We start from the raw sequence: 15,008 nt of genomic DNA on the forward strand, positions 1-15,008 counted from the left end.
TCAGAGTAGAGCTGACCTCAGTGACGTGGCTGAAGTAAAGCGTTCGGGACTTCCATTTGCTGGTGTGGCTTGACTCAAAATGGCAAGAAACAGCTGCAAACATCCATTAATAATCGGAACATGGAATGTACACAGTCTGAATCTAGGAAGATTGGAAGTTGTCAAAAATTAAATGGAACACAATAAAGATCAATATCCTAGGCATTAGTGATCTGAAATGGACTGTTTTTGGCCATTATGAATCAGACAACCATGTGATATACTGGGAATGACAAATTGAAGAGGAATGGTGTGGCATTCATCGTCACGAAGAATGTTTCAAGATCTATCCTGAAGTACAGTGCTTCCATACGCCTATAAGGAAGACCAGTTAATACTACTATTATTCAAATTTACACACCAACCACCAAAGCCAAAGAGGAGGAAATTGAAGATTTTTACCAAGGAAATGGGAAGCAGAGCTACCTCAGCCTCGAAGGGTAGGACCATGGCCTTTTGGGTGGAACCATCACAGCCTCCTAGGTTTCAAAGAGACCTTCACTAACTTGGTTCTGGAGTGTGGGGCTGCACGTTCATGTGGGCCAGTGGGATGCAGCCATAGCCACTGCCCAAGAGTGAGAGGGCAGGGCTGCCATACCCAAGAGGTAGAGAAATGGGGCCCACCAGGCCAAGGGGGTAAGGTCACCACTCAGGGGAACTAGGGGACTAGAGATACCCAGTGAAGATCTGTACAGGTGACAAGTTGACAAGGGGTGGAATTGTGGTAGTTAAGGTTGTGAATCAACTTGGCTGGGCCTGGTTGTGTGGCTGAGCAGATGGTGGCAGTTATTCCCCATGATGAGACTAGCAGTTAACTCCGTGGTGGGATCTACCACAAGCAGCTGAGTAGCTGCTTCAGGGATGTGGTCTGTTTCTTGTATATAAGCAGCAGCTTTGGGAATGGTCTCTAGCTTATGACACACTTGAACCCTGCATGTAGCCAAGTCATTGTTCAGCAGCCTGCCATGCTCTACTGATCTTGGGACTTTCAGTGGACTTGAATTAATGGCCTGCCATGTTGTTTGCTAATATTGGGATTGTGCCTTTTTCACTTGTCGACCTTGGGTTTGTCAACTTCAGCAGCCAGCAGCTGTCTGAGTGAAGAAAAGCCTGTAGCTTCAGTGGGCCGGAAACGAGGCAGAGCTAAAGCCCAAGGTTGAGGGGCTTTCACCCAGCCCCTAGACCCTGACACTTGGAACTCAGACTTCTAGCTTCCAAAAACTGTAAGAATAAACTCCTGTTTGTTAAAGGCTTCCTATTTGTGGTATATTCTTTGTCAGAGTAGCACTGGGTAACCAAAACACCAAGCCATGGTATTTTCAGTTGCCAGATAATGCATGTGAATAAGGAAGACCAAAGAAGAGCTGATGCTTTTGAGCTGTGGTGCTGGCAAAGAATACTGAGGGTACCATGGACTGCCAAAAGAACTAACATCTGTTCTGGAAGAAGTACACCTGGAATGCTCCTTGGAAGCAAGAATGGCCAGACTTCGTCTCACCTTTGGTCATGTTGTCAGAAGGGACCATTCCTTGGAGAGGGATGTCATGCTTGGTAAAGTAGAGGGGCAATGAAAAAGAGGAAGGCCCTCAAGGAGATGGATTGACACAGTGGCTGCATTGATGGGCTCAGGTATAGAAAGGATTGTGAGGCTGGCACAGTACTGGGCAGTGTTTCCTTCTGCTGTGCATAGGGTCGCTATGAGTCACAGTCGACTTGGCAGCACCTAACAACAACAGTGCTAGAGCACTTTTCTTCCAGGTCCCACTTCGATGGCTGTAAAAACCGTAACTTCAGCTCTTCTAGTTCTTTCTCTTGCTCTAAATTTGGCCAAGGACTTTAGTCATGTTGCTTAGGCCAGGTCCGGGGTCCCCAGCAGGGAAAGCCCTTGCTGCTCACGGCCACTCTCTGACCCTGCAGATGTCCTTTGGCCTGCTCCGGGTGTTCTCCATTGTGATCCCCTTCCTCTACGTGGGGACGCTCATTAGCAAGAACTTTGCCGCTCTGCTTGAGGAGCATGACATTTTTGTCCCAGAGGATGACGACGACGACGATTGAACAGGTAAGAGTTGCGTTTACCCTGGATGGACCAGGAGCAGGAAGGGGGGTGGAGCGTCTGAACTGTGACCCAGTGCAGCCTGGCACAGGACCCTGGGAACAGGGCTCAGACCATCAGTGAATTGACCCATTTGGTGGCTAGTGTTTTATTTTCCCTTTTCTCTCTATTGGAGGCAGGAAACAGTCTTACAAATTCCGTGGGGCTCTTCCAACTAGGTCGGGATCCCAGCCAGCATCTTCAGCTGCCCTTGATAATGTCCTCCTCCTCTCAGCCCACACATTTCCTTGACAGCGTAATGTCCCTTACACAGCACCACAAACGGCTTCATTCCAGCAGTTGCACACTGACAGTGAGAAACTGCCAAGTCCTTACCACTGCCAGGCCCAGTACCAAGCTCTGCACCAGTCCTGCCCTTCCCCCAGGAGCCAGCCTCTCCCACTGGGCTTTCCCGTTCTGTCTTCCTGTGATGTTAGTATGTGCTGCAGGCCTGCTGCCAAATTTCTTCATTACTGGCTCAGGAAAGGATCCTCCTGACTCCTTGGCCTGGCATTCAAGGCTTGCCATGTTCTGGCCATACCTGTTGTCCCATATTCCCAAGCACATACCTATGCCCAGTTCCCCATTTCTCCAGTCATCCACACTCTGACCCACCCCATGCATTGGCTCATTGTTCCTCCCACTTGGAAGGCTCTTTTCCACTGCTTTTCTTATTGCCAGCCATTCTCCAAGGCCCAACTCCAATGCCTGCTTTCTCTGATGAAGTCTCCTTGAGACTCCATTTGAAGGTGATTGCTCTTTCCTGAGTGACCATTACCGCTTGTGACACTTGTTCCTGTGTGCTTTAAAATACACACACACACACACACACTCTCTCTCTCTCTCTCTGTCTCTCTCAAGCACTACTAATCTGTGAGCCTCTTGCTGGCAGGGAACACATGCCTTTGCAATGGGACCCCAGTGCCTTGCCTGCAGTGAATGCTGGGTGACAGTGTGAATGAGTAATGGAGTGCCACACATGGTAGAACCACTCTCTGGAGTTCTGTTGGTTTGCGTGGGAGGACCGCGGGGGCAGGACCACTTGGTTGCCCAGTTCATTGCTGCTCCTCTTTCTTACAGGGCATGGAGGAAGTACAGAAAGGAGAAAACATTAACTCTATTAAGCAGTGCTGCTACTCTCAGCCTCTCCTCCCGCCCTCATCCTCCCTTGCTCCACAAAGCCTCCTGCATGGTTCCTGGCATCACCCAGATCCCAGGCTCTGGGAGGTTCCCCATGGAGTGCCATCCACTGATCACCAGGAAACGAGTGATCCAATTATGAATAAATAGAATAAAGGACAGCTTCATGTGACTGAGTAACAGGCACTCCGAGTGTTTCTGCAGCTGCCCTCTTAGCATGAGCAGGCTCGGGGGGGCAGCTCTGGTCCCGCTGTCCTGTCTCTGAACAGCTCAACATAATGGGCCACGATTTACAAGCCAAGGTCTCCAGACCCTTACGGGTGGGACCCACCGAGGTCATTCTGGGGCCCGGGACCTCTTTTCTGTATTTACAGAAACCCCACAGAAATGGTTTCTTTCCCCCGGTCACTGCACAGGCTGGCTGAAGCCTCATGCTTTCCTTGTGCTCACTGACACAGCTGGTTACCATGCCAGCCATGCAGAGCTTGAATCGCTAGCTGAGAACTGCTCAAGGAGTGTCGTTACTATAGCACACTGAGTCTTTCCAAACTTGGGTTCCGTAGGGTAAGGACAGTAAAAGGAGACCCTGGTGCTGAAAAGCAGGGCGACTGTACCTCAGATCCCAAGCCCCTTTCTCCAGCACTGGGACTGTCCGGGGAAGGAGCAGAGGTGGCTCAGCCAGTGCCGACAGGCCATGTCTTTAGCCTGAGTCGACAGACACTTACGTTCCTGTCACTAGCCCCGAGTCTGCAAAAGCAGCAGGAATATTCCACTCTCCGTGTGCCCAGACAGCTGTGTCCCCAGCAGGGCACCTAGCTGAGTGGGAAGCAAATATCATTTTAAGGACTGGTACCTGTCACAAGTAGAGGGGCCAGGCCTCTGAGCAGCCATTTTCCTCAGAGCCCAGGGAAAACAGCCCCACTACTCAGCTCTGCTTTGGTGCCTCCTGGCGCTGCCTGATCCATCTCTGACAGCGAGAGCTGACTGATTTTGGACAATCTGTGCCCTGATACCAAGCTGTCTAATCCTGGAGGCTGTGGAGACACAGCTAGGTTAACCAAGTCATCCAGCCTCATACCCAGTATGGCAAGTTTCTGAGCACATGGCCTCATCCTTTCCAGTTTACTGACACACAAGGCTCTGAGAAAAAGAATCCACTCTAGTTTACAGGAAACACCACACTTCAGGGGAGGGGAAGGGCAGGTGGTGTGGACACTGAGAGCCCACTCGTTCAGGCAACAGGTGAGAGACACGGCAGAAACAGAACTTCCCATTGGTTCACCAACGGAATTCTGTCAGGAGCTGACCGTCATAGACTAGTAGTTTATTCAATAGCGAAACAGCACATGCACCTTTCACTGAGTCATGTCATGGGTCGTGGCCAACATAGAACTTCGACAGGAAATCTTTTGGCCGTGGTGCTTCTGTTTCATGGAAGAACCGCAAAACATGTGTCCGCTGCTTCCATACCTTGATCGTTTCCTCCAGTTCCATCTTTCCCTGCACAAGTGAGGGGAGAGGTCTTAAGTCAAAGTTGTCGAGTGGAAGGAATGCAACACGCGAGGCCAGATTCTGTTCTCGGCTCTGACACTGACTTCGGGCAAGTCAACATTGTCTAGACAACGATTTCTGCATCCAGAAAAGGAGCTGATGCGACTGAATGTCTCGGGGCTTTACAGATACTGTTCACCTCTGGCTAACCGGCCCCCAAGAGGAGAGTTTCCAGGTCAGTAGACCTCCACCCGCCGGCCTAGCTTGACTGGCTTGTTTGTGCCCAGTATTTCTCCCATGTTATTTACTGGTCCACACTGAAGGTCCCACCAGTGCTAATGGACTGGCCAGGAAGATGGCATCAGGCCCAGTTTTGGCTCCGTGTACACAGGACTGATCGCCAACCTGTCTGCCTCTCCTAGCAGTAAGCTGGTGCCCAAAGGAAGCAGTAACTTCTAAGAACAAGAACCTCCAAGAGGTTGAGTTTCCTCCTTGTGTCTGTTTTTTGGTTATAAAATGCAAACCCCAGTGGTTTTTCCCTTGAACACCCTTAAAATCCGTTCAACTAGATGACAGCCTCCAAATTCAGTGGTTCCTGTGATGCACCAAGCAACAGTTGCTGATCCAGCAGTTGCTTTTTAAACCTGGAGACAAAATGTTCACCTGGGAAGACTGCTAAGCCCTGGACAAGCTGGCTATGTTTTTGGTAAGGAAGGGCCAGTTACCTTGATGACCAGAAGATCAACCACCCTGGGGTCTGTGACATGGGCATTCTTCGTGAACATTTCTCGGACTTTGTCCCGTCCCTGTTTCACAGTGATGTCTAGCTGGAATAAGTGCACTAGAGAGAAAACATGATTCAGGGTAGAAGTTACATGTGAAAGCACATCTTTAGAAAACGTCAGTGGGTGTCCACGGACCACGTACAGGCTGCCTCTACGTCCCAGTTACCCAATCACTGTCGGCCTCAGTGATTCCATGTTGTTTGGGGTCAAGACCACGGCAGTTGATGCACAACACACAGCACAATGGTGGCATCACCAGCATAGGGGCCAGTCAGTCAAAGTAGATGACGGGACTGAAACGAATGCAGAATGATGGGTGGAAGCTGTAAGCATCATCAGAACTTGGAGTTGAGGGAGACTGCTGAGGACTAGTATGGGTCGGGAAGGCTTCAACCCAACAAACAGTTAACAGCACGTTTGGTCACTTGGGGAAGGAGAGAGATGTGTAAGATGTAACTCCCGTTTGCTAGGTCTTAAGTTCTAATGAAAGGCCACCCATCCGTGAAAGAGAAGATAGTCAGAGCATGCAGCGATCCATCCTTAAGGACATGTCGAAACATGGCACAGACTCAGGGACCTGGGACTTCAGATGAGGCACAGGGTGTCCTTTGAAAATTAGGCTTTTTGTTCCTTGTATTCCCATCCCCTGCCACTGTCAGCCTTCAGCAGCTGTGATGACAACAGTGGCAGGAACAGGGCCTTGTGTAGTGAGTGGAACGTGGAGAGGGAGGGAGGACTGCACAGGCGAGGCTCAGAGGTCAGGATGGGTGTCACGGCTGAGCACCGGCCCAGTGAGGACACCTTGGGCCATGGCCATTCCTGTGACGTGTCCTCTAGGCTACAATCAGATCAGCTCTGCAAACCATGACAGCCGTTTAGGGACTGAATTAATCAACAGTAAAATCTGAATCTTTAATTATACACATAACATGAGGACAGTGACAGGAAAAGAAAACTTCTGCTGAGAACAAGCCCATGCCATGTTGCAAAGGAGACATTGCCTGAGCCAGGCAGGGAATGAACAGTAGCACGAGTCCCCTAGGACTCACCCAGGGTTACAGGGGAGTGGGCACCAGAGACAATCACCCGGAAAGCCGGCTGTGCCCAGCTGTTCACAGGTGATTCATTCTGGTAGCACCCATCACCCGTGGTGGGGTGTTAACCCCACGGAAACCAGCAAACACCACCAACCTCAGTTTCCTGCCAGAGCCGATGATTCAACACCATGGCTGGGGTATTAGGAATTTCAGAAAAGAATTTAATAATTAAAAAAAAAAAAAAGACAGGAAGAAGACAAAAATACAAAAACAAATACAAGCTTGTTCTACACTTTGAGTTTTCATTTCATTTCACTGAGGGATTTAATTAGTTGAATTCTAAGATTCTTTTCACATTTAATATGATACAATTTAACATCAGAGTCTTGGAACCATTTGGGATGGGATGTGTATCATAAATTAACCACGCAGGAAGAGGTCTGCTCACTGTCATTGCAGCCTCGTGGGAAAAAAAAAAAGAAGTGCTTTTTTCAGTGCAAAAGACTCACATAGGGACCCCTTCTAGTCCTTACACTGAAGTCTCTCAACAAGGGGGACGGATGGGATCAGGGAGGTTTGGCCCCTAAAACTAAAACAAATTAGACCAGGTGCCGTGGAGTTGAGTCCAACTCACAGGGTTTTCAGGGCTGGAGCTTTGCAGAAGCAAATCTCCAGGTCTTTCTTCCCAGGGACCTATGAATTAGTCTGAATCGCCAAGCTTCTGGTTTGTTGGGTGTGGTTTTCGTGTGTCCCCAATGTTGGGAGACCAACCAGCGTTTCGTGGGCAGGGGCCAGGGGTGCTACATTTCCTGGAACATATGGGACAGCCACACACAACAGATATCATTTGGTGAATGTTTATTTCCCACTAAACACTCACGTGAGTTTAAAATTTGCTTAGAATTTTCTGAGCCTAGAACCTAATCCATCTTAAATACTAACATGAGGCATTTTTTAAAACTATTTTAACAAACTGGATTTTCCATAAATGTAACCACCATGTAAACTGACTGAACATCGTATTTTGTTATAATTAGTAATTTACCAAGAATAAAAGATTTTTGAGAAAATTACATCAAAAAGAAAAAAAACCCTACAAACTAACAGGGAGCCTGGAATTTAGATTCTGACCACTGGGGTAGAGCGAGGCCTAGAGCACAGCTGGGACTTGTCTAAACTCAGACAACTGGTCCCCAGCAACGTGGGCCTAGAATCTAAGTTGTTTGTTTTTAACTTACAGTCTAGTGCTCTTGAGAATAACAACAACAACAAAAAAACTCAAACTCACTGCCATCGAGTCGATTCTGACTCACAGTGACCCCCGCTGGGTTTCCAAGGCAGTAAATCTATAGAAGTAGACTGCTCCATCTTCCGTCCATGGAGTGGCTGGTGGGTTTGAACTACTAACCTTCTGGTTAGCAGTCAAATGCACTGCACCACCAAAGCTCCTTCTTTTAAGGATCTGAAAAAACCAAACTCACTGCCATCAGGTCAATTCCAACTCATAGCACCCCCGCCTGGGTTTCTGAGGCTATAAATCTTTACTGACTACCCCAGCTTCCTTCTGCGGAGTGGCTGGTGGGTTTGAACCACTGACCTTCTGGTTAGCAGCCAAATACCTTATCCACTACACCACCAGAGCTCCTTCCTTTTAAGGATAGGGATTTGGAATAAAAAACAACTATGCCTGCTATCAGTACTCGCCTCTGCTCCATTTTCATATTAGATTCCTGTCCAACTTGGGGAGAAAACCCACGGTGCCTCTGGGCACACCTGTGTGGGAGCCATAGGGCACCCGGCATCAGCACTTCCAAATGCCTGCCAGTCTCCTGAACTCTTCTGTGGGAATCTCAAGAAAATGTTCCCACACACAAATGCAAGGTCCGCTTGTCAACTTCAGGAGGTACAGATCCAGGTAGGCGCACACTCCCAGGAAAGGACCCTTTCTCTAGAGACAGGCCTGCAGCTTCCGCCTAGGCTGCTTCTTCCCACATCTCATCCCCTGAGCACACCCCTCCACCAGTGAGGAAGGCAGCAGGGAGGCAGACAGCCACAGCCTGGGCTCTAGCCTGCAGAATCGTTCCCTGGTCTAAATCGGTTGGGCCCCTGCTCACTTTAGCAGCACGTGTATGGGACCCATACAGAGATTAGCGTGGTCCCTAGGTGAGGATGACATGCAAATTCATGAAGGTTCCAAGTCAGTGGTTCTCCAACCAGGGATGAGCTTGCTCCTCAGGGGACACTGCAACGCCCAGAGACATTTGGAGTTGTCACTGCTAGAGTGCTTCCCACATCTACTGGGATGTTGCTAAATACCCTACAACACACAGGTGACAGCTCAACAAAGAATTACCTGACCCACAATGCCACTGTTGAGAAACCCTGGTTCAAATCACTTCCAATTGTCTTTTCTCAACTCACAGAATCCTGGCTTATTCTTTGAAGGCTGAGTATTTAAATTTCTATTTGAGACCCTAGGCGCTAGGCAAAAAACTAGGAGGTGTAACAGAAGCACTGAAGACATAATTAGGCCAGTTAACTGGGCTGTCCTGTGAAACCATGGCCCGAAGCTGCTTGCAAGCTGTTGTCCAAGGTACGACAATGTGACTACCTGTCTGAAGCAAAAGAGAAAGAAAGAGATTCAGGGACAGATGGAGGATCTGGAATGTGTGACTCATTGCCTCCACAAACAACTGCCTCCTTTGTCATGAGACCAGAAGAACTGGATGGTGCCCGGCTACCATTACTGAACATTTTGATCAAAGACTCCATACAAGGATCCTGATCAAAAGGGGGAAAATGCAGAACAATTTCAAATTCTCACAAAGTCGACTTTGAGGCTAGGTGAACCCCTGAAACAACTGCCTTGAGATAATCATTAAACTTCAAACCAAAAATAACCCTGAAGTCTTCCTGAAACACAACAGTTGGACTTAAGTAGTAAAGAAGTCCACCTTGAGCACTGTGCCCTTTAAGAATTATCTGTGTGGGATCAAAGTGACTACAGCACCTCAAGATTATACAGAGCCCTTTGGGGCCAGTGAGTTTACATTAATGAGGGAGGAACAGCTCAGAAAAAGAGGGTGAGGATGGGTGTAGTCAGCGTCAGTGGACTGTCCATGTGTGGACAGTTGAATTATGGGTGTCCTGCTGGTATATCTCAGCAACAACAAAAACTACTGTTCAAAAAAATTCTATTTGAAAAAACTGAGAGGCTCAGAAGAAAAATAAGGAAGTGCCCTTTTGGATGAAATGGTATTCCACTCTCTCCGTACTTTCTCAACATAAATTAAGGTTTCCTGAGTCGGGAAGGCATGGAAAGGCCAGGAAGACAATGACAGGGTTCTCAGCTGTCTGCTCCGGTTCATCTGGGTGGCAGCATTCACACCAGGCCCTGGGAGAGCCTTCGCCGGAAGGCAGCATGGGGCAGTGGAAAGGGGCACGGGCTGAGGGGCCACAGCGACTGGGTAAGGTCTCTATGCCACTAGGAACCCATCTGGGACACACCCTGCCTATCTTATCTGGAAAGACTGGAGAGAACATAGCCACTGTCTGACCTGCCTCCTGTACAAGGATGTGGTGAGAACGAGGTGACAGCCCTGGTAAATGGCAGCGGTTAAATTTTCAGTAGCGCCTCACACTGTGGCTTGATGCCTATATCCCTGTTTAGACCATATGCCGATCACACAACTTTGCTTGCTGAAAGTGAAGAGGATTTGAAACACTTATTGATGAAGATCAAACACTACAGTCTGCAGTTTGGATCACACCTCAACATAAAGAAAATAAAAATCCTCACAAGTGGACCAGTAAGCAACATCATGATAAATGGGGAAAAGATTGAAGTTGTCAGGGATTTCATTTTATTTAGATCCACAGTCAACACCCATGGAAGCAGCCATCAAGACATCAAATGACTTATTACACTGGGCAAATGTGCTGCAGAAGACCTCTTCAAAGTGTTAATGAGCACAGATGTCACTTTGAGGACTAAGGTGCACCTGATCCAAACCGTGGTATTTTCAGTCACCTCATATGCACGTGAGAGCTGGACAGTAAGTAAGGGAGACCAAAGAACTGCTGCATGTGAACCATGGTATTGGCAAAGAATACAGAATATACCACAGACTGCCAGCAGACTGTTTGAGAAGCGCAGCCAGAATGCTCCTTAGAAGCAAGGAAGACGAGACTTCATCTGTCCTACTCTGGACATGTTAGCAGGAGGGACCGGTCCATGGAGGATGGCATGCTGGGTAAAGCAGAGGGTCAGTGAAAAACGGGAAGGCCCTCAATGAGACGGACTGACACAGTGGCTGCAACAGTGGGCTCAGACACGGCAGTGAGTGTGGGGACGGCGCAGGGCAGGGCGTCGCTTTGTTGTCCGTGGGGTCGATGTGAGTCAGCGGCCACTCAAGGGCACAACAAGGGACCATAAAATCCTTAAAGGCAAGGACATGGCATTTACACTTTTGTATCCTACTACGCATTTAGTGGGAGCTCTGGTGGCGTAGTGCCTAAGGCACTTGACTGCTAACCAGAAGGCTGGAGGTTCAAACCCACCAGCCACTCCTCAGAAGGAAGGTTGAACAATCTACTTCCGTAGAAATACTGCCTTGGAAACCCAAGGAGGGGTCGCTATGAGTCGGGTCCGACTCGACAGCACATAACAACAACAACAGGCATCTAGTAGGAGCTCTGGTGGCGTAGTGCCTAAGGCATCTGACTGCTAACCAGAAGGCTGGCAGTTCAATCCCACCAGCCACTCCTCGGAAGAAAGACTGGGCAATCTACTTCCGTAGTGATACCGCCTTGGAAACCCAAGGGGTTGCTGAGTCAGATCCGACTCGATGGCATTGAGTTTGGTTTTTGTTGGAGGCATCTAGTACTGACTCCCACACGAGGTTCGCAGGGAAATGGAAACAAAGCAGGATGAACAGGCTTCTGTTATCTGGTGGCCAGCGAGCGGCAGGTACCAGAGTGCCCAAGGAGGACCTCCACCAGACGGCGTTCTGCTCCACAGACTGCTGCGGAACCGGGTGCGAGAGAGTCACGGAGGCAGCGTGGGAACTGAGAGGCAGATGCTAGAGCTGGACAGTCCGGGTCTAACGTCTGGCTCTTCTGCACTCTAGCCGTGTGACCTGAGACAAGTTTATGTGCCTCAGTTTCCTCATCTGTAAGATGCAAACAATCAGTGTGCACCCTACAAAAAGGCAATGTAAAGCAATTAGTGTGGTGCTGGGCTGTAAGAGAGCATTTCAATAAACATTATCTTCAACACTAAGGAGCTCTGATGGCGTAGTGCCTAAGGCATTTGACCACTAACCAGAATGCTGGTGGTTCAGTCCCACCAGCCACACCGCAGAAGGGAAACTAGGCAATCAACTTCTGTAAACACTTACTGCCTCAGAAACCCAAAGGGGGTCGCTGTGAGTCGGAATCAACTCGATGCAGTGTGTTTGGTTTTCATCAACACTATCTATGACTTTTTAGCAACCCTTGCTTCGGTTCCTCAACTACAGTCCCAGTGATGGACAGCAGGAGACCAGTACAGCCACAGGCCTGACAGCTGACCAGCGGCAGACCACCAGTCCTCCCCATAAAGGTTCACCACCCCCAGGCCCCTTCCACCCCTTGCTCTCTAGGCTCCTGTAATCCCCGGCCTTCCCTTCTTCCTCTCAGGACCTTCTGATTGGGATTTTCCTCCCAAACAGTATTTTAGGGAAGGTCCTGGGAGTGAAAGAGGGGATGGTTTAGAAACAGCTGGATGCTGAGTGTCAGGATACCTGGCTTCTAGCCCCAGTTCAGTCATTTTGACCCTGGGCAAACCAGCCTTCATGAATCTGACCTTGCTCACCCCCATACCTCCCTGAAACACAAGAGTTCTGGGCACTGAGAAATACTCTGCCAGGTGAACATTATGTTTTTAAACACCTGCATTTGAATGCAACCCCCCCCCTCAAAAAAAACTATTATTCACCTGTCCCCTGAAGCCATTTGCACTTGCAGCCCCGGAACCAGCAGATCACTCAAGTTCCCCTGTCCCTTGTATACTATAGATTTCAGTGGTGGTCATCAGCAACCTTAGGACTCTGTGGAGCAGACACAGTCCCCACACATCTAAGATGGGTTTGCAGGGAGGCCCCTGCTAGGGCAACCCTGTAATATACAACCAGACAACACTGAATGAACGCTGAGTTAAGTGCCCAGCCCTGCTCTAATCAGAATATTAAGCTATTTAATTCGGTTACTCTCTGAAGCTAGAGGAAAGGAGGCATGGAGAGATGAAACACCTTGCCCAAGGTCACACAGGAGGTCAGGGGTAGAGCCTGGAGGCAAGTCTGGTTCCTGACCACCACATCCTACTGCCTCTCACACACAGATAAGGAGGTGGCAGCCTCCCTCCCAGATTGGTAGGGAAAGCCCGTCTGAAAACACATGAATCAAATAAAATACTGACAGTCCCTGACATCTGTCCTGGCAGTTTAAATAGCAACTTTTCTCTTATCAAGTACACTGGGCAGCACTGAGGGGGGCAGACGTTAAGACACACCAGGCCTACTGACTGGTTCAGACACTGAAGTGAAGGCGGGGCTTGAGGTACAAGGGGGCAGTCCAGGAGAAGGGGTGTGTGTGGGAGGGCAGCAGGGCGTAGGAAGAGTTCCCAAAGAATGTAAGTAGCGAGGAGACCTAGGTAAGGAGCCCTGATGGCACACTGGTTAAGGGTTCGGCTGCTAAGCAAAAGCTGGGTGGTTCGAACCCCCCAGCAGCTGCTCCACGGGAGAACGACGTGGCAGTCTGCTTCCGTATAAACAAGGGCCTTGGAAGCCTTATGGGGCAGTTCTACTCTGTCCTATACGGTGGCTATGAGTTGGAATCGACTTGTCAACACACAACAGCAGCCAGGGAGCAAGGTCTGGCAGACTGGGGACTGGAGGGCCCGGAACGCCACCACTGCCTTGCTGAACGAGCTCGGGAAAGTCACTTCCCGTCTCTGGCTCTGATTCTTTCCCTGGGAGCCGTGAAGGAAGCCAGCTCCGACAGCCACTGCGGTTATGCAAGCTCAAGAACCCTGCAAGTGTGTACTGGGATTCTGGAGTTGACTTTGCGCTCCAAATCCACGACAGGCTACGTCTGCACGCTGGGCGCGTCACTCCGCCTCCCGGGAAGCATCACCTTTGTAGCGGGCATCTCACTGACCGTTCCTGCCCTGCCTCCCAGGAGCGCTGTTATGAATTACCGAGGCCAGAAGAGAACAAACCACTGAGAGTGCCTAAAAGCGCCGGACGGAAGCCGAGCACGGCTGGTCTGATTGCGGCGCTATTGCAGGTCGAGTCCCCCATAAGCTTAGGTGATCCTCCTTCCCTGAGGCACCCCGGTTTCGCCCCTGCCCAAATTGGTGACCTCAGCTTCGCCCGTGAGAAATCAGAGGCCCGAGCGCCTACGACCTTGGGCAGCCGCCTTCAGGGCCCCGCGTGAGCCGATGCTTCTCACCAGTGTTCGGCACCTCCCGATACCAGGCACGGTAGAGTTCGCGCACCCTGCGTTTGGCCTCGTTCAGGTCCCGGCTGAAGATGGGTTTCACCGCGGTGCTGGCCGCAGCGGCGGCCCGCTGAACGCCGCTCGCCGCCATCTTGCTAAAGAAATGACCTCCTCAAACCCGCCCCTTTTCGACCCGGAGGGCGGACGAAGGGCAATAATCTTTTCTCATTGGCTAAAATTTATCACCACACCCCTAAATTCACGGGTAGGCGGGAGGGAGGAGTGCTCTGGGCTCTCTGATTGGCTAGAAAGCCTCGCTCTGGACCGGAAGGAACGGAGGGGTTAGGGATGCTCACGTTCACCCGCAGAATGATGGCTCCTCCGTTGTACTTCCTAACCGTCACCACGAGTTGCCGCCGCCGCCAGGGGGAGCGCGAGCCCCAAGTTAACTGCCGGAGGGCGGCGCCACTGGGCCGTGAGCAACTCCGCGGCCTCCGCCGCGTCCGGAGGCCGAGCTGCTCTAGTTCGCTGTTGGGGAGCGGTCATGGGTTCTCAGGCTTTGAAGAGCTTCCTCCGTCATCTTCCCGGGACCAAACCGCGGGCCCTGAGGCGGCGACTGAGGCAATAATGACGCCTCGGCGGCCTTTCTGCCACGTTAGTTTTTATAAACTTGCTCTTTGGTAAAGAGCTCTGGTAGCATAGTGCCTAAGGTACTTGACTGCTAACCAGAAGACTGGCGGTTCAAACCCCCCAGCCACTCCTCAGAAGGAAGGTTGGGCAATCTACTTCCGTAGTGATACCGCGTCGGAAACCGAGTCCATGGCACATAACAACAACAACAAGGTGTTTGGTAGCTCGGAGCAGATGTCAAAGCGCCTTTCTGGCCTTTATCTCCTTGCCCTTCCTCACAGCCATGGGAGGTAGGGTGTATCATAAGCCCCATTT

General features: G+C 50.2%; 2 protein-coding genes across 2 annotated transcripts in view; one reads left to right on the forward strand and one right to left on the reverse strand.

Annotated features, from left to right (window-relative positions):
* Positions 1 to 2,094, forward strand: part of SMDT1 (single-pass membrane protein with aspartate rich tail 1) — a 6,416-nt gene extending 4,322 nt beyond the window's left edge. The window contains exon 2 of the mRNA XM_007941718.1: positions 1,957 to 2,094. Coding sequence (XP_007939909.1) covers positions 1,957 to 2,094 — 138 coding nt within the window. The remainder of the gene's footprint in view (positions 1 to 1,956) is intronic.
* Positions 2,095 to 4,639: 2,545 nt separating this feature from the next.
* NDUFA6 (NADH:ubiquinone oxidoreductase subunit A6) lies at positions 4,640 to 14,214 on the reverse strand. The gene is made up of 3 exons (XM_007941719.2): positions 14,076 to 14,214; positions 5,488 to 5,603; positions 4,640 to 4,771 (listed from the first exon to the last, which is right to left on the reverse strand). Exons 1-3 carry the CDS (start codon positions 14,212 to 14,214, stop codon positions 4,640 to 4,642), a joined length of 387 nt encoding a protein of 128 aa, XP_007939910.1.
* Positions 14,215 to 15,008: the final 794 nt, after the last annotated feature.

This window comes from Orycteropus afer, unplaced genomic scaffold, assembly GCF_000298275.1.
Source record: "Orycteropus afer afer isolate SDZICR_OR568_19922 unplaced genomic scaffold, OryAfe1.0 scaffold00083, whole genome shotgun sequence".
NCBI classification, from domain to species: Eukaryota; Metazoa; Chordata; class Mammalia; order Tubulidentata; family Orycteropodidae; genus Orycteropus; species Orycteropus afer.

Bases quoted from the DNA above. Each gene is read 5' to 3' on its own strand.
- NDUFA6 (XM_007941719.2), bottom strand. From the start codon at position 14,214: ATGGCGGCGAGCGGCGTTCAGCGGGCCGCCGCTGCGGCCAGCACCGCG. The intron at 5,604-14,075 runs GTGAGAAGCATC...TTTTCTCTCTAG, and splicing joins TCGGGAGGTGCCGAACACTG to TGCACTTATTCCAGCTAGAC. The intron at 4,772-5,487 runs GTAACTGGCCCT...TCACTTGTGCAG, and splicing joins TTGATCTTCTGGTCATCAAG to GGAAAGATGGAACTGGAGGA.